We start from the raw sequence: 23,972 nt of genomic DNA on the forward strand, positions 1-23,972 counted from the left end.
GACCTGTAAAGCATTTACCTCGCCCCCCCATCTAGCATCTGGCACGAGGTCGGCATTCTTCCCCATGCTCTTCTCCCCGGCTTTGCCCCGCATTCAATTCGTTAAAGAAGCTGAGACCTCGAAGTTTCCCGACTTTCACATGCGAGATGGGATTGCTTGTTATCTTTTTATCTTGTGATGATGATAATGATGATAATGATGCACTCACTAGCCTAGGTTTACATAATACGTCAAAGGAGTAAGATAATACGTCAAAGGAGTAAGGCACCATAAGGCTGACCTAGCCCAAATACTTAAATGCCTGATATTAGTTACATTCTTTTAGTTACATTCTTCCCAATCTCAATCTCAATCAATCATCAACATTGACACCACCCTAAAAGGCCAAATATGCCTTTAGGTATTCTTAGCAACGCCGACCCTAAATTTGAGACAGCGCACGACAAAGATATCAGAGCGTGCCGTGATACAAGTTTCATGATGGCATGCAAAGAGACCGTGATAGTGGCTGGTGGTAGATGAAGAGATCATACCGTGCCCACGGAGCGTAGGTTTACGAATATCTACCACCCGAATCCTACTTTGCTAAAGAGGTATTTGCCCAATGGACTGGCAAGGCAGACAGACAGAAGCCTGCCTACCTAAGGTATGTTTTACAGAAAAAGGGGTTAATTAGGTACTACATCTGCTAGCAACTCCCAGTGCATTAAGCTTATGTACCTAATGCATCCGTATGCATACAAGTCACGTGGATATGTGCCCAAAAATAGCAGGGTCACCACGGTACATGCACAATAAAATCTCCCGGCCCATCTAAAACAGCCGTGCGCTCGTGGCACCAGCCTCCGCCAGCGCGCTCTCAAAATAGAATTCGGCATAATAGGCATTGGACACCGGAAGGAGGCTTCACCAACCATTCTGTCTCTTTTTTTCCCCATTAACTTTCGCCACACCCGTTTTTAACAGCTTCAATAACGCTCAAGACGGGAAATCCGCTATTATTTTATTTTCCTTTTATCATTTGACCGCTACATTTCCCACGAGTTAAAACGTCTCTGCTATTTATTGCTAACTATCACGCATCGTTACGGAGCGAATGTTTATTATTTATCACTTATACCAGGCTTACATGATCACAATCACATCGACTTAGGGGCCAATTGCGAAATACGAGAGATGAGACAGACAAGTTGTGTTACACACAAACACAGACTTGATGAGAATAGTAAAGCTACCTTATTTGTTACTCGTGTTGCGAACTTCGAAGAATATCAAGTCTATAACATTACCAACCATTACGTGAGAACTTCAGCCAGTCAAGCGCGCCCAGCATCTCCCCCCTATAATCGTACCTCTCCCCAACTATCCATGGGGATAATTGCGCACTTCGCTATCTTATGATATTAAGATGGCGCTCTCTACTCCAACTAGCAACGGTTCCCGTCGCTTTAACCCTCTCCCGTCTCCTTCTAGGAATGAGACTCCTAGGTCCGCAGGGCTAATAAGACCGACATTACCTCAAAAGAGCGTGACTACTGCTTCTATTGACGATGCGTACGTAAGTTTTATTCTCTACTGCAACCCGGCAGTACCCCTAGAAACGGATACGGCCGCGCTCAGAGAGGCCTTTCGAACTCCACCAAAGAGTGAGGGCAAGAGCTTCAGCACGTATACTTTATTCGAACTCATCAAGCAACTACACGCCAAGGAACTCAAGACGTGGGCAGAGTTGGCATTGAAGCTGGGCGTCGAGCCGCCAGATCACGACAAGGGGCAGAGTTCTCAGAAGATACAGCAGTATGCCGTCCGCCTAAAGGTAAAGTATATCCAACTTATTCAAGAGCAGCGTGACTTACCTGCAGTAGCGATGGATGCATTCCATGCACATAAATGCCTTCTTCGACTATCTGATGGACAACCCGCATCCCTATTGGACCCAGATCCCGAGTGATCCAAATCCTGTATGTGACGAGGGTAGGGATGGAGTTGCTGCTGAAGATGATATGGCCTTGCGTGCCTTATTACCTCATATCCGGCCGCGACGGGGTCGAAAGAGACCCGAGGACGACAGTTTTAGCAAATCTCCGTCGCAAAAGCCAAGGTTAGAGTCTCCGAATTTCAACGGGGAGGCTAGAACCGCGCGTCCGGACTCTTTAGATCCGTGGACCGCCCATCCGGACGGAAGAGGTGCCTTTATGTTTCCACCTGTTGATCCGCGATCGAGTGTATTGCCAGAAACGAATTCTGCCTTCCCGTGGAGTAACGATGTTTCCCGCGAGCCTATGTCGGCCTATCCCCAATCCGCGATGACGCCGTCGACGAGAGGGACGTTCTGGGGAGACCCCGCGGAACCCCGTTCGGCCATTAGTCCGTCTAAAGCTAGGTCGCTCGGTCGTCGCCACGGAGCGAAGGTAGTTTCTTCCGCTTGGAGAAGTGGTGGCGTATCCACAAGTGGCAGGCCCCGTGGGAGACCCCCTAGCAGTCGGCCTGGCGACGGTCCATTGTCAGCAATCCCAGACGAGCGTGGCGAATTTCAAACAGCGCCTTTCGAACAGAGTACGCCCCAATTAAGTACACCGCCTGCCCCAATGCACCCTCCGGATCCGGTATCAAAATCTGCCGGACCTACTTCAGCACCAGCAACCACACCAACGACAACGCCAACGACGACTACTCCTACCACTCGACCTTCCCGACCTGGCCGCCTCTCTCTGCAAGTACCGGAAAGAGCAGGCGGACCTGTCAGGCTAGCAACTCCTCCACCTCCGGTTGTAATGGTAAATGGAAAGAGCACGGTTAATGGGAGTGTATCCAACGGCACCGGCGGATTAACAGCTAGTCCTATAGAAGACACCTCGATATTCGACCATACTGCGAGTGTATTCACGGCTGGGCCAACTGATGATCCCACGGGCCCGGCCGTACAATTCGAATTCGACGATAGCGATCGGACCAACCGCGACGAGATGGAAACCTTGCTCGTCGCAGACCTCCTTGAAAGCATGTGGTACGATGAGAAAGGGCAGCTCAGCCCGCCAGCCGACATCAACGAGGCGCTCGCCCTAGCCCGGGCCATCATCGCGGGCCTTGCAAAGAGGAGCCGCACCTCGGAGGCGTTCCTAATTGCTACGGCAGCACTAGCAGGCGCCAGACACCTCCCTAAATCAAGTGGTGGTACAAATTCAGTACATCGCCTCGAAGTCGGCGTAGACTATACGCGATACAGCTACACGTGGGATCTGCGTTGCGGGCCCGCGAATGCCAGATTCCGGTTCACAGAGATAGTGCCTCATGCGCGCTGGAAGAAGGGCTCACAGCATCGGGGTGAAGGCGCTGACGTCCCAGCCGAAGGGGATGCTGCGGTAGAGTTCTGGCGCAGGAGGTATGCCGACCTCGTGCATATGGTTGGTAGGGGGAGGAGGCGCGAGGACGTGGTGTCTGTTATAAAGGAAGGCAGGGGTGGGGGATAGCGAGTGTTATTGCTATGTATAAGTATCGCTTACGGTTTACGATTTATGTATGTACCTAGCCCGAAGACGTCCTTGGAGGGGCTAGAGCGTCTGGTTTGATTTGATGGTGGTGAGCTTGTTGAGGCTCGTGTATTATGTATTGTATATTGTGTATTGTGTATTGTATTTCTCTGAGATACCCCGAGGGATCAGGTAGTTGGGTGTTTTAAAGCAGTAAAGCGAGTTAACTATGTGGTGTATAGCAAAATCCTGATACACTTTAGATGAGATCTGGGTGTGGCTATAGTTTCGTGCAAAGCAAAATACAAAGTTTATTGGTGAGATGACGGCGTACATGTGAATCGGTCTGAAACTTGCACCTGTCGTGATATGATAGTTTGACTGCAAGCCTAAGTGCAATGCTCTTTCTCTTGGGGATGTAGCAAAATCATGATACTCGATATCTTGGTATAGGTAGGTACTTACTTTTTAGCGAATAATCACTGCCTCATGTGCTACTTTACTTACTTCACTATCATCAATATGCCCTAGAAACACCATCCTAAAATCGTCTTTCCCTAAATTTATATCATACATTTTTATTATATCATATATTCTACAGAATGCTCTGGCTTCATTGCTAATTCTAACATCATGTCTGAAAAAAATGAACGGCCGCAGGTGTAAGAGCTACAAAATTGATATCTCGATAGGGGTATAATAGTATATAGGTATCCTTCGCTAATATAATCAATCTAGTCGTAAGGCCTCGATGTACCGCTACGATGCCTCGACGGAGATGGGAGTTCGCCCTGACGCAAAGGCACATATCGACCTCAACAACAACCCAAATGCTACGTCTGTGGCCTAATATCGAGGTTTAGGAGATGCCTAGCTGACCCAAGTCTTTTGACGGGGAATAGGATTTCGAACCCCTTGGCTAATATCCCTCGTGAGCATCTTCTCGATCAAGTCACTCGGTTTTCCGAATGGAATGACCTATGCGAATACGTTCCCCTCATGCGCAAGGGGGCTCTCGTTGCCAAGGATCCCGTCGGTTTCGAGGATATCGAGGGGCCGGAGGCGCTCGATGCCGAGGAGATTGAAGCTTTGAGGAGGGAAGCCACACATAAGTGGAAAGTCCCTAAGCTCCTTTATCTAACCATATTCACCTGCTCCATAGGAGCAGCTGTTCAAGGATGGGATCAAGAGGGTACCAATGGAGCCAACCTGTCGTTTCCTACCCAGTTTGGTATCGGTGGGAATTCAGACCATGATGTGCTACTCGTCGGTCTCATCAATTCGGCTCCTTATATTGGGTCGGCACTTATAGGTTGTTGGCTTTCGGATCCGCTCAATAACCGCTTTGGACGTCGAGGAACTATATTTATTTCTGCCATCATCTGCTTGATAGCCCCTATACTTGGAGCTATTACTCGGAATTGGGAACAATTTTTAATTTCGAGACTGCTTCTCGGTGTTGGCATGGGAATCAAAGCCGCAACCGTACCGATATATGCTGCTGAGAACAGCCCTGTATCTATTCGCGGAGCCTTGGTAACATCATGGCAGATGTGGACTGCATTCGGCATCTTCCTTGGATGTTCTGCTAATCTAGCATTTGGCCAAGTTGGCAAAATCGCCTGGCGACGTATATATCACCTTTTGCCGCCATTGGTCTCTATATAGCTAATAAATTCTCTATGTAGTCCAGGTCGGTTCGGCTTTCATCCCAGCAGTTCCTTTAACGTTCCTCATCTTGTTTTGCCCGGAATCGCCGCGATGGTACATCAAGAAAGGCCGGATTCGAGAGGCTATAAAATCGCTCTTACGACTCCGCAACCATCCTCTCCAGGCAGCTCGCGACCTTTACGCTATCTATTTCCAGATAGAGATCGAAGCTGAAACCATTACCGACTCGACTTACGTTGAAAGGGTCATCCAGCTCTTTACAATCCCTCGAATCAGAAGAGCTACCTTGGCCTCCTTTGTGGTTATGATAGGCCAACAGATGTGCGGTAAGTCACCTAGTATGAATCGCGAACGCTACAATTTCGGAAGCTGATGCATAATAGGTATCAATATTATAGCCTTTTATTCTTCTACTGTCTTCAAAGACGCAGGGACGTCTGATTTTAACGCCCTTCTTGCATCTTGGGGATTTGGTCTCGTCAACTTCCTCTTCGCTTGGCCAGCCATCTGGACGATTGATACCTTTGGCCGACGCCCCCTACTCCTTTTCACATTTCCCAATATGGCGTGGTCGTTACTGGCTGCCGGTTTTTGTACGCTTATCCCCAAGACCTCGGCGGCTCACACCGGCCTGGTAGCGCTATTCGTATACGTGTTCGCCATGTTTTATTCTCCCGGCGCGGGTCCCGTTCCATACACGTATAGTGCAGAGATCTTCCCGCTCTCGCACCGCGAGGTTGGTATGGCGTGGGCTGTTGCAACTTGTCTTTTCTGGGCTGCCGTACTGTCGATCACGTTTCCAAAGATCCTTGCAGCTACGGGTGTTTTGGTAAGTTCGATACGGAACCTTCTTCCGAAGTCGCAAAACCTCTTGCGCAAGCGTTATATGGAGATACTAGTCTAATACGGTGTACCAATTAGGGCGCCTTTTGTCTATACGCGGGGTTCAACATCACAGCTTTCATCATGATCTTCCTATGGATGCCCGAGACAAAGCAGCGGACTCTAGAGGAACTTGATTACGTCTTTGCCGTGCCTATGAGCGTATTTATCAAATACAATTGCACTAAGGTGGTCCCATGGTGGCTCAAACGCTACGTCTTATGGCAACGCGGGGCTGGTCTCGAACCCCTTTACCACTTCGAGAGACACGACGACGCTGCTCCACCGGATTTTGTGGTGCAGGATGAATCGACAACTGACAGCAATACGGGGACTACTTTTAACACTAGGGTGTGTGTTACTCCCCAGGACACACAGAGCAGTGCTATAACCACCGGTACCGACGCTGTTGATGTAATATATCAGGCCGAAAGAGAAGTAGCTGCTTCCCGTCGCTTCTCGTGGCACGGCCCTAGTGTTCACAGACATCCGGCTCATGCTGATACATACCCTATATATCCTATGTAGAAATCCAGATGATACTCTTTCTCTGGACCCGACTGTCTTACATCACTTTGTAAATAGAGGAACCTAGATACACTCGGTTAGGTTAGGAATCTCGCGAATCATAGCTAAGTAGAATGGCTTAAAAACGACGATATACCTAAACTTGAGTATCCAGCAGGCTTAGATGCTGTTGCTACATAAAAAATCTGCTCGACCGATAGCCTTGCTAACTACACGACCCCCCACATGGTGGTGGAGGGCGGGCGATCCTGGGTGAACAGACAGGCAGAAATGTTGGTCACACTTAGTCTGGCATTAGTCTCACCGTAGTCTGGACACTAGAAAGACATTCGTAGGGCGGCGTGATGACGATCAGCGAACGTGGCTTGCCCGGCGCGTTTTGGAATTCCGGCGTCGCGGCACTTGCGTTTCTAAGTGGATTATTCTTGATAATGATTTTGAAAGTTGGCGGGCCCTTTTTATTATTTCGTCAGTGCCTCTTCGCTGTCCGTTGTCCGCGAAGCACGGCGCACAAGATTGGCGAGGAAAGCTTGATCATTTTATTAGTGTATGCGTCGTATCAATAGTGGCCCGTTGCGATATCGATCGATCATCCCCATTCTAGCCATTCTTGCTGTTCGGCTGGAGCTGCTGGGGAGAAAGAAGCTCGGATCTCCAGATCTGCATTACCACCGCCTTTCTTAGTTGATAGTCTCCAACCTCTTGCGATCCCATCTGTCCGTGCTCGTGATCGGCCTCGTGGCAGCTGAACAACGAACTTGGATTATTCCAAGGCAGAGATTCCACGCCAACATTTTAAGAAACTATAGCGCACTACCTACCATTCGAGGCGACACGGTATGGCGATACCTATGTATACGTTGATTGGTATTTATGATTCATACCTAGGTATGTGATGTTATCGTGGGTTAGAGATCGACGTGGTACCAAGGGAAAGGGAAAGGGAAAGGGAAAGGGAAAGGAGATTTTTAAAAATTGGGACTCAATGACAACCAAGATCTTGAGCAATGATCTTCTTGTGATCTTCTTGTGATCTTGTACAACATAGACCCGTTCGTGGAGAAACAAAATAGTGGCCCCTTTTTTCTCCAAGGCAGAGTTTTTCGTCATCTCCATTGATCAAATGTGTGTCTGTGCATTAGAGCAGGTATCGATTGACCACTAGATTAGTAATTGCAGGGCTGATCCAATTGACGTTGACAAAAGGCAAGTGGAATAAAATTTTAAATTTCGCCTCTCAATTTCTGAAACGTGGGACGATGACCGGGTGACTTAAAATAAACGAAAAAGTACCTAACGAAGTAGCCTGTGTCGCTTATTGCCCATCGTAGATTAACTTACAAATTTATTGCCGTAAAGGGAATAGCGATATGTTTAACCAACTTTATTTTTTGCCACACTCTTCCCACGCACCTGCTGTGGTATACATATGTAGGTACGCATGCTGCCACAAAAGCTTCCCCTTGACTCGGGTAGGTTCTCCCGCGGTTAATAACCTGGTACATGTAGCGATTGGCCAACCACAGCTGCACGCCATTGACATCCAATTCCGCTGAAACATCTAGATTCGGTACCCCTGGATCACGTCAATGGAATATCCTTAGACAAAGTTTTACTCCGGGTATTTCTACTCTAAGGCTTCAAGGGATAGAAAACTTATAGGTACACTTGAAAGTTGAGGATAAGTTGCAACATTTTAGATGTGATACAAGGGAGTGTTTGCTTTTTGTGTACCTCAAGTACAAATTACGTAGCATATGTACAACGGTAATATCGTGGCAACATTACTCGGGTATTCGCCTATTGCTGTTACCTTCTACATAGTACCTAGATAGATTTGATAGCGCCTTCCACAATACCTAGAACTCGAACTCGAACTCGAACCCAGGTACACATACATAGGCTACTACTACCTTAGATCGATTTCCTTGTGGACCCTAGCTGCCCTCGGAGGACCTTCCAACGCGTCAATCCTCTCCACATGATTCAAAACCCCAATCGGTCCTTACATGTACATCATCTATGTAGTCCCACGAACTGCATCTTCCAGTCGTCTGGATTCGCGATCTTTCTTTTTCCTTCTCCCTACCCTCTTTCACTATATCCTCAGTCTTCAACAAATTCCTCGGTTCTCCTCTACAAGCATACTATGCTTTAGATCCTTCTCACCTCTTTTACACAGTAGATACAGGGCCGTCAGTCTTTCGTTTTGTCTGCCTCTTCTCTCCAATTCACATCCTGCCTTCTCCTAAGGACCCTGCTGTTAAATTCCTCTTTGTCTCGATCCTAATCTTTCAAACGCACCGCCCTCAGCACCCTTCCGATCGATCGCCTGGTGCCATCCCGAGGAAACAACCTTGTGTATAAACACATTCGCTTGTATATACAGCAATACCCTATTTTAAGAAAAGGGAAAAAACTTCTGAACCACGCTGCCGGGTTGCACCCAGAATCTGGACAGCTGGTTAGCTTGAATACGTTAGCACTTTACTTACAGATCTCCCCACTTCGATGTCGATCCGTTCCCCAAGAGGGTTTGTGCAACTAGGTGGCTCGCGACCCGACATGGACAACGAAATCCCCTTGACCCAAGTACGGAGCAATGCCAGTTCGACTGGTGCTAGAAAGCCCAACCAAGGCGCTGCAACCGGCTTCAGCACCGAAAACCTAAGCCCCTCCGACGACAATGAGAAGAATAGCTTCTTCCATCGTGGCCGGAGGAGAGCTAACAAAAGCGAGGCCTCTCAAAACGACAATATAGTCTCCGAGGAAGCATCTCTCAATGCTATGGGTAGGTTTTACAATAAACTTATCCATGCCTCAGTCTTCACGCGATATCTCGTTTACATTGTTCCCGTCGGTGTCCTTTTGGCGGTCCCTATGATTGTTATCCGAGCAATCGGTCAACAGGACACTCTTCAAGCTGGCCACGGCCCGCGACAGAATGATGTAAACGAAACTCCCGCTATATATGCGCCCGGCCCACGCCTCATTGACCTATTCCTATGGATAGAACTGGCATGGCTGTCCTTATGGGTTGGAAAGGTCGTTGCTCACCTTTTGCCTCCCGTTTTTATGTTTTTTACTGGTGTTGTCAGTGCTGGCACTCGCAAGTACGCAATTGTCATCCGTGCGCTTGAGATTCCGTTGTCACTCTTCTTCTGGGCATTGGCGACCTTCTTTATATTCACGGGTTTACTTAATGTTAGATTCAACGATGTTGAGTGGGTTCAGACGATGCGAAGAATCGTGGGTGCGCTCTTCGCCTCTTCGGCCGTTTTCCTCGTCGAGAAAGCCATTATCCAACTCATCAGCGTCACCTACCACCAGCGGTCCTTTGCCAACCGGATAAAGGACTCCAAACGGGAAGTCTACCTTTTGGGGTTGATGTACGACGCTTCTCGACAACTGTTTCCTATGTACTGCCCTGAGTTCCGCGACGAGGATGAGCTTATCAACGACAGTATCGAGATACTGCTGGCCGGTGGGAAGAAGGGTAGAAAAAACAGGAAGAACGGAGTAGTTACACCTATGAGGTTGATTGGGAATGTAACACGCATCGGTGACAAAGTTACCTCTGTTTTCGGAAATTTGGCCTCGGAGATTACTGGCAAGCAGGTCTTCAACCCAAACTCTGCCCACTCGATTGTCGTAGAGGCGCTCGAGAAGGTTAGGACTTCAGAAGCTCTCGCAAAGCGTATTTGGATGTCGTTTGTCGTAGAAGGCAACGAGGCTCTATTTGTGGATGACATCGTCGAAGTTCTTGGCCCCGGACACCGCGATGAAGCTGAAGAATGCTTTGAAGCAATTGACGCGGATGGGAATGGGGACATCAGCCTCGACGAAATGATTAGGAAGGTGGTTGAGATGGGAAAGGAGAGAAAGGCGATAGGAAACAGTATGAAGGATATCAGCCAAGCCTTGGGCGTGTTCGATCAGGTCCTCCTGTTCATTGTGCTGCTGATTGTTATCTTCATCTTCCGTAAGTTGCCGCCTACAGTTCTATCTTGTTAAGCTATGCAATTACTAACACGCCGTTATAGTTGCATTCTTCCAAAGTTCCTTCATTACCACACTCACCACTGCGGGCACAACCCTGCTCTCGCTTTCTTTCATTTTCGCCGTCACGGCACAGGAATTCTTGGGTTCTTGCATCTTCCTGTTTGTCAAGCACCCCTACGATGTTGGTGACAGAGTTGATATTACAGGATCGGAGAAAGAGCAGCTGGTTGTTGAGAAGATTTCCCTGCTTTACACCGTCTTCAATCGTATCGACAGGATGCAAGTCGTTCAGGTGCCGAATATTGTTTTGAACAACGTCTGGATCGAGAATGTCACCCGAAGCAAGGCTATGAAGGAGGTCATTGACATCAACGTATCGTATGATACCTCTTTTGAGGATATCGAACTTTTACGGCTTGAAATGGAGAGATTCGTGCAGGCCCCAGAGAATGCCCGAGACTTCCAGCCAGACATCTCTATTAGTGTTGCAGGTGTCGGCGACTTGGATAAGCTACAACTTAAAATTGCTATCAAGCACAAGTCGAACTGGCACAATGAGGCTATCCGCGCTACTCGACGCTCTAAGTTTATGTGCGCACTTACTCTCGCTTTGAAGAAGGTGCCCATATATGCACCTGGTGGCGGCGGTGAAGCGTTGGGTGGGCCTACAAATCCCTCTTACTCTGTTAGTGTCTCGGATTCGGACGCTGCTGCTGCTCGCGACAAAGCTGCCAAGGAAAAGGAAGAAGCCCGACTGGTGCCAATAGCACCGGCCAGGAACCCTTCGACATCTAGCAGACCCGGCAAACCTGAGGATAGAGAGGCGAAGGCAGCACACGATCTAAATACCCTCGACCCCATAACGGCAGCTGCCGACGATTGGGGTTATAATCGTGACGACTCCCCGGATCCTCGTGAGGATGCGATAGAGCGGAAACGCTCAACTGATATAGAGTCGTTACGTTTGGATCTTCATAAGCACGAGAGTCAGCGTAGTGGTCGTCGGAGGGCAGGTGAAACTTTACCTCCCCATCCTATAAGCGAGAACACGCCAAGCTTTCAGATAACCCAGCCTACGGGTCCCTATGATGAAGAGGCACAAGTGGGTGTACCGCACCCGTATAGTGCCCAGTCAGGAAATTCACTGTATCCTCAGACGTCCAACCGAACCAATCAGTCAGGTGGAAGCGGTAGACCTGAATCTCATCACCGGAATCATCGCAATCCTTATGAACAGCGTTAGAATGGCGAATTTTCTATGCTTTAATGAATCTCCTTTTTCTCATGATGAGAGATTCGATATATAGATTATGGGTCTTTGATTAAGGAAGGCGTTAAAAGAGGGTGCATTACGGGGAGCTAGATGCTCGAGCCCAAAATATGCTATTAGAAGGGCTCTACAGCCATTATGAATGCGTATGCCGGTATGGGGTATGGGGGTAAAGTGAGAGAGTGCTATGAGTCTCCGTATAGAAGAGCCTGCTAAGGTGTGAGTGACTATTCACTATTAGCTAGAACACTCCTGGCAAATAGAAGTTGTACATTCCTACAGTTTCTCTAGTATTTATGTGATTTGTCTGTGTTTAGTAATGCGATGTTAGGGGATCGCAAGCTGTAGTGAAGACCATTAAGTGACATTGGCGCTGTTATTTTATGTTGGAATATTGTTATTCGGTCTATCATCCTACATTCCTACATGAATCATGTAAACTTCGGAATCTGCAAAGTACCTAGACAATAACCAGCGCAGAGAGCAATGCTCCTATAATACCGAGCGTCTAAAACCCACTTCACATTCCGAATATCGCACCGCTAAGTACGGTTATTGCAGGTAGCTACCTAGCTACGTGACCTATCGCCCCTTTTCCTTTTCATTCGAACACCTCTTTAATGTAAAAACCAGGTCTGTCCCTTATTTCCGTTCCACGTAACCTTGATAGCCAGGCCGCGCGCGTGATTCTCGGGGATCGAGAAGGTGATCTCGCCCTTGATCTCGTCGCCGTTCTTCATGACCAATGCATTCTTCTTCTCATCCGATTGCGACTTCGGCGGCTTGCATATTAGTAGTCCCTGCCTCCAGTGCGTCTGGCGGCCGTACGGCGACGTCGTAAATGCCACCCGGTTCTGCGGGTCGGCGGCGGCCCAGGCTGAAGCTGTGGAGCTGAGGTCTACGCTGCTGAGCGCGGAGTCCCGGACGGGCGAGAAGAACATGTCGAACCAGATTAGATACCCGTCTAGCGCGTCGATGTCGCGCGCTAAGGCGGTTGCGAAGGGCGCTGTGAAGGAGAGGTCGGCGGTCTGGACTTGGTATAGGTCCAGCAGCTTGAATGCGCTTGGGGGCGCGGGGATGGTGCTATCTGCGTCGGAGGGGGGAGACGACGAGGGCCAGGTGAGCACGCGCGCTTCGTCGTAGATGCCGGCTTGCATGGCGTGCATGTCGAAGCCGTAGACGTCGCGCCAGAAGCTGACGTTATCGGCGATATACTGGGGATCTGCGACGGGCGCGAGCCAGATGTTCGCGTGCGAGGGCACCAGCAGACCATCTGGTTTGAGGTACTTGTCACGGGCGAAGAGCACGGAGGGCAGCATAGCTTCGAAGAGCAGACAGTACCCCATCCATTCGCTGACGATGATGTCGACCTCGTCGACGGGCAGGGCGACTTCCTCGATGCGCCCGTGCACGCAGGTTATGACTGAGGATAGGTTGTTGTGGAAGATGTTCTCTTGCGCTTTAGTGATGATGGCGCTGGCGTCGACGGCGATGACTTTGGACGCGCCGGCGCGGGCGCAGAACATGCTTAGGATTCCTGGGGTGGGTGGTTAGGTTGGATGATACATACATACTACATATATAGACGGGATGAAGGGGGTAGGTAATGAGATAAAGTAGAAGGGAGAGAGGTATAAGACTTACCGGTGCCGCACCCTATGTCCAGCACAGTTTTGCCTGCGAAGAGGTGCTTGTTGTTGTAGATGAAGTCCCGGTATGCGTCGGTGCGTACCGCATCCTTGAGCATTGTCTCGTGGATATCTAAGATAGACAGTTGTTAGCAGAGAACCATTTATATACTGAGATAGGCATATTGCTTAAGGTAGAAGATAATTGGTATATGATGATTAGGTAGATGCTTACCGGCTCCGGCATAAGATTCCCAGTAGGACTGAGAGTCGTCCTTCTTCTCACCAGCCTCCTTTCCCTTACCCGCCTTGACAGCAGCAGCAGATTCGGCCTCGGCCTGATCGACGTCTCCCCAGCGCTCGTCGAGCGTCTGCTGCACAGCGACGCGATAGCTGTCGAACTGGGTCTTGACGCGGGCTAGCTCCTCCTGGAGCTCACTGTTGCGCTTCAGGAGGCCGTCAACCAATGCGGCGTTTTCACCGCTGTCGCCATTGCTATTCTGCACTGCTGGCTTGAGCTCCGGCAGGTCGAATAGCCCCAGGATGACGGCGTCGTCGTCTAACACCGGTTTTAGGTACTGCTCATGGTCAATGTCGGACCACGAGATGTCCTCCGTTACGGACAAGCCCTCGTGCACCCGCTGGCGAACTATTTGAGCGTTAGAAATGAAGAGATGATATTAGGAATAGGGTTGGATGATATGGCAAACGGCGGGGGGGCAGAGCAATATTAATAGGTGTAATCTAAGGATTTAATACGTGTAGGTATATATGAAGCCTCTTACAGCCTCTTACACAGTACAACGATACAACGTGACATGAAAACGAACGACAGAAAAATACATAAGAATAAAACAAATAGACTTACTGAAATTAACAAGCTTAACGCAGCCGTGGAAATCAAGCTGCAATCGCTGTCGAACGCCCAGGAAATCAAAGCCGTGCTTCTCCCTGCAATGCGCAAGCATAGACATGACATCAGGGAATACCCGGTCATCAAGCAGCGAGATAACTTCAAGGGTCTCTTCCTCATCATCATCTTCTTCCTCGGCATCGCTCCAATCCTCCTCGTCCCGCGAGTCCGAGTCCTCCGACTCGCTCGCCGGGTGGCGGTCCGCGACTTTGCTTGGCGCGGCGCTCATTGCGGGATACCTTGTTCTGTACCTAAAATTGTATGAGATATTGGTGGCGGTGCTTGAGTAGAGGGTTGAGAAGAGGGAGGAGGATGATGATGATGATGATGATGGGGATGATGAATGCGAAAAGTGGAAAAAGCGACAAAAAAGAATTTGGGTTTTAGGGTATGAGTGAGTCTAAATACCTGAGCTATATCTTAAATGCTGCCTTGGGGTTCTTATGTATTACCATGGGTTTTAATAGACACCAATTATTTGTTTGATATAAACCTAGATATTATAATAGCTGGTGGCCGTTTTTAATATCACGACTCTCTTAAGAATTTCTTATAATTGTGGAAATATCCAAGTACAATAGCGGCACGGATAAGTACATATGTACATAATACTTTAGGTCATCTATGTGCTATATCATACGCGATATTTGCATATAAACTAGTGTTCACCGTAGTACAATAGGTAGTTACTTAAGATACTTAAGATACTTAAGATAGGGGTAAGCACTTTAGAACAATGCCTCAAGCTCATTGCCTTCTCCTAAATTAGGGTATCGGTACTCCTGACTGTTGGACCAACTACAAGGCTCCTTAACATCTTAACATACCTGTGGGCTATATTGAGGACGTGTCGAATAAATACACCTAGTCCACTTCGTTATCTGTATCGTCATCATCATTGTCATCGTCATCTTCGTCGTCGTTTTCATCTTCGCCGTCTGAGACGGTCTCGCCTAGATCAACAAGTCGTTTCTACAAGGATCCAATTTAGCATATGGAAGAGTCACGACGCAAATTCATTTGGGGCTATTCATGGGAAGCGTGCGTACCTTATACTTCTCAACCTTTTCTTCCAGGTCGCCGAAGACCATAAGAAGATCGTCAAGCTCGGTTTGAGTGGCCGATTTCTGCTCCTCCTTTTCTTCTAACTGCGTGCGAGACTGATGCGAGGAATTAGCATACGCTCTTACCATACTTATTATAGTTGGAATGGCGTTTAAAGTACCTTCTCTAACTCTTTACCCTTTTGCGCCAGCTGCTTTTCAAGATTTGAACATCGCTCTTCGGCCGCCTTTGCCTTCGACTGTGCAGCTGACAGCTTGGCAGCAAATTCTTCTTGGGCGGTGTGGAGTTCTTCGGTTTTCGCTTTATTTGCCTGTATTATATTGTTAACCCACGTACTAGATGAGTTTTATACTTATACCTACTTTCATGAGGTCTACTTCTAGACGACTGATTGTAGCTCGAAGGTCTGCCATTTCTGCCTCGGATCGCCGTTGAATACGTGCCGCCTCGGCATCAGCCGTTTTTCGGATATATTCCAGCTGTCTTTGTAATTCTGCTTCTTTCTCACGATACTCAGCATGGATGGCATCCGCAGCTTTAGCTGCCTCTTTCCGGACAGCTTCTATTTGCTTTTGGTAGGATTCATCTCTTGATCGCTGTTGTACCTCGATTTTTCTTTATACGTTAGGAAGAACTCTACCACATCTGTGAAGTACTTACTTGATTTCCTCGGCGTGGTTTTGTTGAATGGCTTCATTGACACTCTTTATCCGTGCTAAATCCGCAGCAGAGGCTTCTTTAGTTCGACGATGGTCAGCTTGTTCTTGGCCAAGCTTCCCGTTGAGAGAGGCCATATCGGCAAGCGCTGCTTGTAACGCTCGTTCCTTTTCGTCGACTTGTGCTCGTAGTAAGTCTACCATCTCACGAGATATGCCTTTCTGAACACCGTTGGTTACTACTGAAATCTCCATGCCTGGGTCACGGTCGATAGCCCTTATAATGCGGCTATAATTGTCCTTGAAAAAATCCACAAAAGTCGCGTCAAAGAAAACATCTGGTAAATTACCCCCGCTGTCTGCTTTCTGTGGGATGACCTCGAAATCCCTCACGAAAGGATGACTTCGTAATTTATTTAGAATATCGATAAACCTATCTCGGCCCATCCGAGACGTGAGAACAGAGTGCAAAGTCGAGCGAGGAATCGGTGAGTCTTTCGTAGAGAACTCATAGACAACCCCGAGGAGCATAGCACATAGCCCCTGGACAATGATGCTGCTTGAATTATGCCGTACAACTTCTTGCGCTAAGGCTTGAATGTTGCTGCCCTCACCTAAGAAGTCGTTGACCCCATCAAGATCCTCGAAGAGCCATGCTATCAACAACATCAAATAACCCACAGAAATACGGTCGTCGTCGGATCTAGCCAGTCCGCTGACGAGATGAGCGGTAATGGTTTGAATGCTTGTTACGACTTCTTCGCCGCTATCCGCATCGCCTTCTGTCACGGACATTGCGAGAGCTTTCGCCTCGGCGTTTTCAAAGACCAGGTGAAATGTGATAACGGCTGCAAACCAATGCCGATAGGGATCTACTGAGTCTGGGCCATTAGACGGTCGAAGCAGGGTAGTTAGAACATTAGCTGTTTCGTCTACGCCGGATGCGTGACCCTCGATTGCTCGGCGTAGAAAATGTAGGCGAACTTCAGGATGGTTGAAGAAATATGCTTTAATGCATTGGCATGCGGCTAGCCGCAGGTCGAACGCTTGGGTTGTAGATACGCTCAGGGTAAGATCTAGGAGACCGTCGATCACATAGACGGCCGGAATACCATTTGCCTTCCCAGTCTGCCCGTTGGTTGGCGGTGCCGTCTCTAGCACCGATGGGACCTGCAGTTGTGCGAACGTTTCTTGTAGCTTAGAATTACCTCTGATAATATCCGCGCAAGTAGTTAAAGCCTACGTCACATATGTAAACAAATAATGCACAATATTGATGAGACGGGGAGAACCTCGCACCTCTGCTCTGATAGACATCTCTGCATCATGGCTAAACGCAAGTTGTAAAGCGTGGTAAAGGACACCATGCTGCCAAAAGGCCGCCTGATTTTGGGATGTTCCTACAGCACCAGGCACGAGGAAGAGGCGGATGACTGCGAGTAGAGCATATATGTTTCTGTTGCGCTGTTCCTGAGCCCAATGGGCAACATCCTCCTCCCCCTCTTTCCCGGTGCGATAGGTGCCCTCTAAAAGCTTTGCTAACTGTGGAATATAGGCCTCTTCACGGAATAAGGACTGATTCGAGGGGTTTAGGCGTAGAAGGTTGGCGAGAAGAATCAGACAGTCCTCAACTATCCTATCGCCCTCGGAAAGCGACCCTTCGGCTGCTATAATAGTGAAAACCCGCCCGAATATATTTGAGAAAGCCACGAGCTTCTGAATATCAGGGGACGAAGGTGTCAGGTAGGTAAGGAGGGTTAATGCTTCGTTCCGAACAGCCTCCCTCCTATCGTCGAGAACAGCGACTAGTCTAGAAATACCAAGAGGCGCGGTAAAGACGCATATTTCGGTTCTTTCGGTGCGGGCTGAGAGGATAGCGAGGAGAAGCTGCAAAGAATATAGGCGTGAATAGAACTCGTTGGTCTCGAGGAAATCTAAGAGCAAGGTTATGTTTTCCTGCCGTTGCGTGAACTCGTCTGCTAACCAGAGAGCAATCTCTTCAGAAGCCTCAGGACTATCTTGGTTGGGGTTGAAAAGCATTAGCAAAGTCTCCAGGACCACTTTGACGGTGTCGACATCTTCGCCGTCTTTTGACAAGCTTCCGATGAGACTTCTCAGAGCGCCGGATGCAACTGAAGCAGGATACTCTTTAGCGAAGCTTCGTAGGCCGAGAATAGCAGCGCGGCGGTCTTCGAGAAGGGTAGCTGAGCTGAGACGTCCGCTGAGAACGGTTATTGTCTCGCTAACAGACTGCTTCGCGGGAGCAGAGGTGATGGTAGAGAACATGGTTCGTGCTGCTGCTGCTCGATCTCGCGGTTACGCATCAAGTCCATTGGTAAAAAGTGCTACCGACTTAGGAGCATCGTACCGTCGAAGGTAAGGGGTAAGATATCGGATCGGATCGTAGATTAGCGCCTATGTTATGCGCAGTGTTGTTGTTAGGTAGGTAAATGCGAATGCTTGTTGAAGGAAAGACTATGTACCGAGACTAATAACAGCTAACTGCAGGTGCGTTAACATATTTTGGCCAGATATCGATAACTGCCTACTGATAACAAGTGGTACTTAGCATTTTGAACTGTCCCTAGCCCGGTACTAGTTGAGGTACTTACTAAATCTTAGCGCAAACTTAGTCCTAGACGCTGGTTAAGTTTCACTTAGCCTTCATAATGCATTTTAGAGCGAGTAAGCTACCGGATATACACATATGGAGCTGCCTGATTCTACTAAAGGCTAAGTTCTTTAAAAAGCGGCGCTAATCCCCAAGTCCCGACGTAATCACTTATCGGATAGGTTAGAGCAGTGGGCAAAACGGTTTCTGTGGGTCCTGCTGCGAACTCCATCTTCTGGTTGTGACAAGGGTCTAATCCGGGCTCGCGACTTTGAATGAACTTTTGCGCCGCCGAATCTTTCTTCCTTCTTCAACGTCTTTGTGCCCGCCACAACTTCAAACAACCGCGAACATATATCGACGCGGAATTACGGAGGTGCGCTTGGCTAATCGGAATTATAGCATAGTTAATTTCGATGCGTCACCATTAGATTCGATCTCTTTTTTTTTTTCCCCTACTCAAACCAGCTGTTCAAGTCCGAAAGTTAGTGAGCGAGGCGTTGTCTCTTGACTATTAATCGACTTCGTCCAGTTTGAACTCACAGACAAACTGGATCGACGCGTTTGTTATGCCTCATGCGCCTATCTCTGATATCAATTTCTACACTCATCTTTCCCTCCGCTCCTTCAGCTTCCTCGAGAAGTCGACGTTCAATATTTAGCCCGGGCTAGATTTCTGGTTTATCACCTTAGGCAGCTTTCCCTACCTCATTATCGCGTCCGGACTTTACTTTATTAAGAAATTCGCGACGTCAATACCGCCAATATGGGTATTCCGGCTGCTTTTCGATGGCTCTCCAACAAGTACCCCAAGATTATATCTCCTGTCGTGGAAGACAGGCCTATCGAGATGGATGATGGCACGGTTATTCCTGTCGACACCGCGCGACCAAACCCAAACGGCGAGGAATTCGATAATTTATACTTGGATATGAATGGTATCGTGCATCCCTGTTCTCATCCAGAGGATAAGCCCGCTCCAAAAGACGAGGAAGAGATGATGCTGGAGATCTTTAAGTATACCGACCGTGTGGTTAACATGGTTCGTCCGAGAAAGCTACTCATGATCGCCATTGGTAAGCCATCCACTATCTGCCATTACCCACTATTGTATTTGCTAACATTATATTCCAGATGGTGTTGCGCCTCGAGCCAAGATGAACCAGCAGCGATCTCGACGGTTCCGCTCCGCCCAAGAAGCCAAGGAAAAGGAAGCTGATAAGGAGGAACTATTGAAGATGGTCAAGAGGCAGAATGGTGGTGAATTGCCGCCGGAGACACTCGAAGCAGCAGCGAAGAAAGTCTTCGATTCTAACGCTATCACGCCTGGTACACCTTTTATGGATATACTAGCAATGAGTTTGAGGTATTGGTGTGCCTATAAGCTTAACACTGACCCTGGATGGGCTAATATGAAAGTCATCATCTCCGACGCTACAGTACCTGGTGAGGGCGAGCATAAGATCATGAACTTCATTCGCTCCCAGAGAACGTCCTCTGATCATGATCCCAACACGAGACATGTTATCTATGGATTAGATGCTGACTTGATCATGCTTGGACTCGCTACCCATGAGCCTCATTTTCGTGTCCTCCGAGAAGACGTCTTTTTCCAGGATGCGAAAGCCAAAACTTGCCGAATCTGTGGCCAGAAAGGTCATGATGCGCAAAATTGCCGTGGTGCAGCCAAGGAGAAAGATGGTGAATTCGATGAAAAGGATAAGGCTGCCCCCCTGAAGCCGTTTATCTGGCTCCATGTTTCAGTCTTGCGAGAATATCTAGCCGTTGAGCTTGACGTACCCGGACTCCCGTTCCGGTTTGATCTTGAGCGTGCTATTGATGACTGGGTGTTCATGTGCTCCTTTGTTGGTAACGATTTCCTCCCTCATCTCCCTGCCCTTGAAATCCGCGAGAATGGTATCGACACGTTAACTGCCATCTGGCGAGATAACTTACCTGTCATGGGTGGGTTCGTCACTAAAGATGGGCACGTGAATCTCGAAAGAGCCCAGTACATTCTGAATGGCCTGGCGAAGCAGGAGGATGCCATTTTCAGGAGACGAAGAGAGGTTGAGCAGCGAAGAGAAGCTGGCTTTAAGCGACGAAAGCTTCAAGAGCAGAGGAATGGACGTAACGGTAATCAAGGCGGTCGAGGCAATAGGGGTGGTGCTAATAGCTCCCTTCCCGGTGGTCTTCCCCAGGGTCTTACTCATGATATGATCGTCAATAGAGGAGCTCAGGATACTAATGTGGCGAATAAGAGCGCTGCGGCGGTGCTCAAGAGCCAGATCCAATCACTTCAATCAGAAGCGAGTACCAGTGTCCCCCAAGAAGACGGCGCGGATGCACAGGAGTCGCCTTCTGCTCTTGGTAAACGTAAAGCGTCCGCGATAGAGGAGGATAACCCGAGCACCCCCGCAAGCAGTTCGGCAGCAGCCGAAGAGCCGGAAGACTCGGTCCGGCTATGGGAAGAAGGCTATGCTGACAGGTATTACGAACAAAAGTTTCACGTCGACCCGAAGGACATCGAATTCAGGCGTAAGGTCGCCCGAGCTTATGTCGAAGGTCTTGCTTGGGTCCTAAGATACTATTTCCAAGGGTGTCCGTCATGGGAATGGTTCTACCCTTATCACTATGCACCTTTTGCGCAAGACTTTGTGGACATTGGTAACATAGAGATCAATTTCGAGAAAGGTAGAATCGCAAAACCCTTCGAACAGCTCATGAGCGTCCAGCCTGCCGCGTCTCGTCACGTTCTCCCCAACATCTTTCACGAGCTCATGACAGGGGCGGATAGTCCTATTATCGACTTTTACCCTGAGGAGTTTGAAATCGACCTTAACGGAAAGAAGATGGCATGGCAGGGTGTGGCGCTTCTTCCGTTTATTGAAATGCCTCGACTACTTGCTGCCGTAGAGGAGAAATATCCTCATTTGAGTGCTGAGGATGCAGCCCGCAACAGCCCTGGCAAAGATGTACTTTTACTTTCCGAGGCCAACCAGGAGTTGTACGACGACATTATCACACATTTCTATTCCAAGAAACAAGGCGAACCCATACATAAACTCGACCCGCGTTTGAGCCAAGGCCTGTCTGGAAAGGTAGAGAAAGTTCCCGAGTATCTGCCTCATGGCAGTTTAGAATATCCACTAGAGAGGAAGCAACTGCCCCCCGTGGACGATGATCGATCATTAACGTAAGTTTTTAAGCTCCTATAACAAGTTACAAATTTTGATTTCTAATTATAATGTCTACAGAGTCTATTATGAAATTCCAAGTGCGAATAATCATAAGTCTATGCTCTTGCGAGGCGTTCAGATGCCCAATCCTGCACTTAATCGCAGCGATGTTGAAGAGCTGAAGGGGAAGATGCGAAATTCGGGCCGAAGCCATGGAGGCGCACCTCTTGGGCGTCAGGGTGGTTGGGATGGCAATAGGAGGGATAGGATTAATTACGGACCAGATTCTCGACGAGATAGATCTGAACGGCCACCGTCATACCAAAACGGCTACAACAATTCGTATTCTGCTCCCCCTCCAGTCCCACCTCCCGGTTGGGTACCGCCACCTCCCGGTTTCCCGGGATTCGGTAATGGACTGCCGCCGCCGCCGCCGCCGCAGGCAGGTACCTATATTGGTAACCAATTCGCTGACCAATACGGCGGGAACTACGGAGGAAATCGCGGTGGAAACAACAGAGGTAATTACGGAGGGGGCCGTGGTGGAAGTTACGGAGGTCCTCAAGGACACGGAGGAGCGTACCCTCCGCCTCCGCAAGGTCAAAACAATTATGGTGGCCAATATAATCGGCCCCCCCGTGATAATCGGGACTATCGACAGTACGATAACCGAGGTGGTTATCAAGGCAATAATTCTTATGGCAATGGGTACAGATGATGGGGAGGAATGACAAGTAATCAAACTCTCTACGAGACGGTGTAGTGTATTAAAACGAGCTAAATCGTATTGTCTTGATTAAATAGCTTAAATAGCTTAAATAGCTATACTAATCTCGCTTAATCATGAGTCCGGTTGCTACTTGAATAAACTTCTTGTGCCCCTAATCTCTTCGTTCTCGGTTTCTTTACCATTAAATAGCCCCACCAGTGTCCATACGTACCCGATATATTCTAAAAATACACCACGTTTCGTGTATTTGATTTAGAAAAACATTCTTTCAAAATGCAAGACTCTAACCTGACGCTAAACCTTGCACATGTCAGGCTTATAAGAGTCTATTCGTAATATATCTAAAGATACATGTAAAAGTACGGAAGCACGAAATTCAAAAGGGCCGGGCCGTGGCGGATGCCAAGCAGATGGATAGCTGCAAACAAAAAAAAAAATTTGGTTTCGAAATTCTCACGATGATCCCCTTTCCTACACGCGAGACGCACGTAAGAAATATCGGCCGCGGTCTCACCTTAAGAGCGACCTATTACGATATAGCTTGCGTGACTTTTAGCAGGGGCTAAAGAATTCGGGAATAATATTGGACCATTTGGAGGCTCACTTGGGGACTACCCCGCTAAAATACATCACCGCTCCCTATTACGCTAGACCTCGTGGGCACTTAGGCCGGCACTAGACAGGCTACTACCCTGCGCCCTACAGCGCTTCAGACGTTTTTTAGCTCTCAAAACGAAGGTAAGAGAAGTTGCGACTTGGCAATTTCACTCCACCATTCAACTTCCTGGACACTTCCATTCTACACCTGGACCTCTCCTTCCACTATAACACCTCTGTTAGTGCATATATGTACCTAGCTTTAGCGTTGATAGGTACTACATAACCTATACCTATGTACCTATACTACCTAGGTAGGGTATATACTACTTATATTACCCACCTGCACGTACCTAGCCTACGTATGTACATGTAGTACTACATTACACAAGTATGTATGTAGTAGGTACCTAAGGTTGCTTGCTTCAATGTTCTTTCAACCCACGCCCCTCCTACATGTAGTAACTGCCCATACCTTCTTAGTTCGGCTGGGGGTCGTTTTTCTACTGAGACCACATTGTCTCGTTTGTGCCTTGTGCCTTGTGCCTGTTCCTGTGCCTGCGTAGACTTTAACCTAGCTCCAACGACACACTATTGCAGTAGCACAAGTAAGTCGGAAATACTCATTCGACGAGAAGAATAAACAATAAATAATTCCGTCCTTTGTCGCCGCTCTTTATCTCAGATCCTATCGACCGGCCCCGCCCCGAACCTGGTGTATGTCGATCCTAAAGTCCCAATATTATTATATTTATTAAGTTAAGACGATA

The 23,972-nt window shown here is 48.4% G+C and overlaps 6 protein-coding genes across 6 annotated transcripts; 4 read left to right on the forward strand and 2 right to left on the reverse strand.

The window, feature by feature from the left end:
* Positions 1-1,173: 1,173 nt before the first annotated feature.
* F4817DRAFT_224839 (ARS binding protein 2-domain-containing protein) lies at positions 1,174-3,536 on the forward strand. The gene is made up of 2 exons (XM_049298859.1): positions 1,174-1,816; positions 1,866-3,536. The coding sequence occupies exons 1-2, from the start codon at positions 1,409-1,411 to the stop codon at positions 3,468-3,470; spliced, it is 2,013 nt and encodes a 670-aa protein (XP_049156008.1). The 5' UTR covers positions 1,174-1,408; the 3' UTR covers positions 3,471-3,536.
* Positions 3,537-4,103: 567 nt separating this feature from the next.
* On the forward strand, positions 4,104-6,637 carry F4817DRAFT_367751 (uncharacterized protein; the record flags this gene model as incomplete). The annotated part of the gene is made up of 7 exons (XM_049307169.1): positions 4,104-4,132; positions 4,209-4,307; positions 4,373-4,640; positions 4,698-5,100; positions 5,159-5,467; positions 5,525-5,970; positions 6,063-6,637. The coding sequence occupies 7 exons, from the start codon at positions 4,104-4,106 to the stop codon at positions 6,549-6,551; spliced, it is 2,043 nt and encodes a 680-aa protein (XP_049156009.1). The 3' UTR covers positions 6,552-6,637.
* A 2,479-nt stretch (positions 6,638-9,116) lies between these two features.
* Positions 9,117-11,796, forward strand: F4817DRAFT_360937 (Mechanosensitive ion channel-domain-containing protein; the record flags this gene model as incomplete). Its single annotated transcript, XM_049306338.1, has 2 exons — positions 9,117-10,533; positions 10,595-11,796. 2 exons carry the CDS (start codon positions 9,117-9,119, stop codon positions 11,794-11,796), a joined length of 2,619 nt encoding a protein of 872 aa, XP_049156010.1.
* Positions 11,797-12,202: 406 nt separating this feature from the next.
* F4817DRAFT_347343 (S-adenosyl-L-methionine-dependent methyltransferase) lies at positions 12,203-14,717 on the reverse strand. Its single transcript, XM_049304534.1, has 4 exons — positions 14,320-14,717; positions 13,687-14,100; positions 13,468-13,584; positions 12,203-13,360 (listed from the first exon to the last, which is right to left on the reverse strand). Exons 1-4 carry the CDS (start codon positions 14,591-14,593, stop codon positions 12,441-12,443), a joined length of 1,725 nt encoding a protein of 574 aa, XP_049156011.1. The 5' UTR covers positions 14,594-14,717; the 3' UTR covers positions 12,203-12,440.
* A 193-nt stretch (positions 14,718-14,910) lies between these two features.
* F4817DRAFT_347347 (p115 like vesicle tethering protein) lies at positions 14,911-18,938 on the reverse strand. The gene is made up of 8 exons (XM_049304535.1): positions 18,698-18,938; positions 18,569-18,633; positions 17,385-18,500; positions 16,090-17,324; positions 15,792-16,044; positions 15,590-15,739; positions 15,414-15,524; positions 14,911-15,336 (listed from the first exon to the last, which is right to left on the reverse strand). The coding sequence occupies exons 3-8, from the start codon at positions 18,369-18,371 to the stop codon at positions 15,229-15,231; spliced, it is 2,844 nt and encodes a 947-aa protein (XP_049156012.1). The 5' UTR covers positions 18,372-18,500; positions 18,569-18,633; positions 18,698-18,938; the 3' UTR covers positions 14,911-15,228.
* On the forward strand, positions 18,939-22,722 carry F4817DRAFT_347351 (exoribonuclease 2). The gene is made up of 3 exons (XM_049304536.1): positions 18,939-19,772; positions 19,831-21,892; positions 21,954-22,722. The coding sequence occupies exons 1-3, from the start codon at positions 19,463-19,465 to the stop codon at positions 22,591-22,593; spliced, it is 3,012 nt and encodes a 1,003-aa protein (XP_049156013.1). The 5' UTR covers positions 18,939-19,462; the 3' UTR covers positions 22,594-22,722.
* The last annotated feature ends 1,250 nt before the right edge of the window (positions 22,723-23,972 follow it).

The sequence above is a fragment of the Daldinia loculata genome (genome assembly GCF_022478755.1).
Source record: "Daldinia loculata strain CBS 113971 unplaced genomic scaffold F4817scaffold_53, whole genome shotgun sequence".
Taxonomy (NCBI): domain Eukaryota; kingdom Fungi; phylum Ascomycota; class Sordariomycetes; order Xylariales; family Hypoxylaceae; genus Daldinia; species Daldinia loculata.

Excerpts from the sequence above, each read along its gene's own strand:
- F4817DRAFT_347351 (XM_049304536.1), top strand. The coding sequence starts at position 19,463 with ATGGGTATTCCGGCTGCTTTTCGATGGCTCTCCAACAAGTACCCCAAG. Across the intron at positions 19,773-19,830 it reads GCTACTCATGATCGCCATTG|ATGGTGTTGCGCCTCGAGCC; the intron begins GTAAGCCATCCA and ends ATTATATTCCAG. Across the intron at positions 21,893-21,953 it reads GACGATGATCGATCATTAAC|AGTCTATTATGAAATTCCAA; the intron begins GTAAGTTTTTAA and ends TAATGTCTACAG.
- F4817DRAFT_224839 (XM_049298859.1), top strand. The coding sequence starts at position 1,409 with ATGGCGCTCTCTACTCCAACTAGCAACGGTTCCCGTCGCTTTAACCCT. Across the intron at positions 1,817-1,865 it reads AGTATGCCGTCCGCCTAAAG|CGATGGATGCATTCCATGCA; the intron begins GTAAAGTATATC and ends TACCTGCAGTAG.
- F4817DRAFT_347347 (XM_049304535.1), bottom strand. The coding sequence starts at position 18,371 with ATGTTCTCTACCATCACCTCTGCTCCCGCGAAGCAGTCTGTTAGCGAG. Across the intron at positions 15,740-15,791 it reads TAGAAGTAGACCTCATGAAA|GCAAATAAAGCGAAAACCGA; the intron begins GTAGGTATAAGT and ends AATATAATACAG. Across the intron at positions 15,337-15,413 it reads AAAAGGTTGAGAAGTATAAG|AAACGACTTGTTGATCTAGG; the intron begins GTACGCACGCTT and ends GGATCCTTGTAG.
- F4817DRAFT_347343 (XM_049304534.1), bottom strand. The coding sequence starts at position 14,593 with ATGAGCGCCGCGCCAAGCAAAGTCGCGGACCGCCACCCGGCGAGCGAG. Across the intron at positions 14,101-14,319 it reads CGTTAAGCTTGTTAATTTCA|TTCGCCAGCGGGTGCACGAG; the intron begins GTAAGTCTATTT and ends ACGCTCAAATAG. Across the intron at positions 13,585-13,686 it reads GGAATCTTATGCCGGAGCCG|ATATCCACGAGACAATGCTC; the intron begins GTAAGCATCTAC and ends TGTCTATCTTAG.